General features: G+C 36.2%; 1 protein-coding gene across 1 annotated transcript; it reads right to left on the reverse strand.

Annotated features, from left to right (window-relative positions):
• P153DRAFT_304275 (uncharacterized protein) lies at positions 1–150 on the reverse strand (the record flags this gene model as incomplete). The annotated part of the gene is made up of 1 exon (XM_033664562.1): positions 1–150. A coding segment is annotated over one exon (150 nt), but the record flags the coding sequence as incomplete, so codon positions are not given.
• Positions 151–1416: the final 1266 nt, after the last annotated feature.

Here is a 1416-nt window from a genome sequence, read left to right on the forward strand (position 1 = left end):
CTATCTACTATCTAGCGAAACTACAGCCAAGGGAACAGGCTTAGCTAAATTAGTAGGGAAAGAAGACCCTGTTAAGCTTAACTCTAGTTTAATATTATAAAAAGACATAGGGGGTGTAGAATAGGTAGGAGCTTTAGCGCTAGTAAAATACTACTACTCTTATTATTTTTTTACTTATTTAATAAAGCGGAGCTAAGCCTTACTATCTAACTTCTAGTGTTAAGGTCCTTTATAGGCTAATCTGGGTTAAAGACATTATTAGGTAGGGAGTTTAGCTAGGGCAGTACATCTGTTAAACTATAACGTAGGTGTCCTAAGGGGGACTTATAGAGAATAGAAATCTCTAGTAGAGTAAAAGGGCAAAAGTCCCCTTAATTTTAATTTTTAGTGTAAATATAAACTATAAAAGTGTAGCCTATTAATTCTTTAGTCCCTTAAAATTTAAGGCTAGAGGTACTAGAAAAGTTACTATAGGGATAACTAGCTTATAGTAGCTAAGCGTTTATAGTAACGTTGCTTTTTAATCCTTTAATATTAGCTCTTCCTATTATACTAAAGTAGAATTTAGTAAGCGTTAGATTATTTACCTACTAATAGGGAATATAAGCTGGGTTTAGACTATTATAAGATAGGTTAGTTTTACCCTACTAATAACCTTACCCTAATAGTAATTCTGCTTAGTATAAGAGAAACTGTAGATTTAGATAATTAGTTTTTATAGCTATCTAACTAGGTATTACCGCAAAGCTACTATCTACTAGATTATAGCTAAACGCCTCTAAGTTAGAATCTATACCAGAATAGGATAATTTCTGCCTACACTAGTTAGATATAAATAGGCCTTTAGCCTAGAACCTTACTAGGCCGGCGTCTACAGCCCTATTAAAGTTAAGGTTACTAGCTAGTATATTATAATTATATAGTGCACAGGATTAAATCCTTTATAGATAACTTAGTTATCTAGCTAGGTTGTGTAAGTAGTTAAGTAGCCTTATAGTTATAAGCTACTAAGCGTAAGCCTACCGCTAGCTTAGTTAAAAATAGGAATACCTTCCTCCCTATTTAGAAAGTTAAGGCCCTAAAGGCCGGCCTATAAAAGGGGAGATAGGGGGGGGGCTACTAGCAGTTCTAGGGTAGTAATTCCCCTATTACTTTAGTAGCTTCTAGTTATAGGTACCCGGTTTTAGTAGTAGCCTACTAGAGAGTATCTCTCTAGGTAGGTAGTTACCCTTACTAGCTCTAGTTATAAACCCCCTATTACTTATTTCTAAATTAAGAGCAGGCCTTGGGGGAAATAGGACTAGAGCTAAACCCCCTATTACTTACCGCAAAACCCCCTATTACTTACCCCCTATTACAGCAGGGGCCTTGGGGGGGGAGCCCCCTAAAATAATAGGCAGTCTAGGGAGGTAAGCC

This window comes from Dothidotthia symphoricarpi, assembly GCF_010015815.1.
Source record: "Dothidotthia symphoricarpi CBS 119687 unplaced genomic scaffold P153scaffold_34, whole genome shotgun sequence".
Taxonomy (NCBI): domain Eukaryota; kingdom Fungi; phylum Ascomycota; class Dothideomycetes; order Pleosporales; family Dothidotthiaceae; genus Dothidotthia; species Dothidotthia symphoricarpi.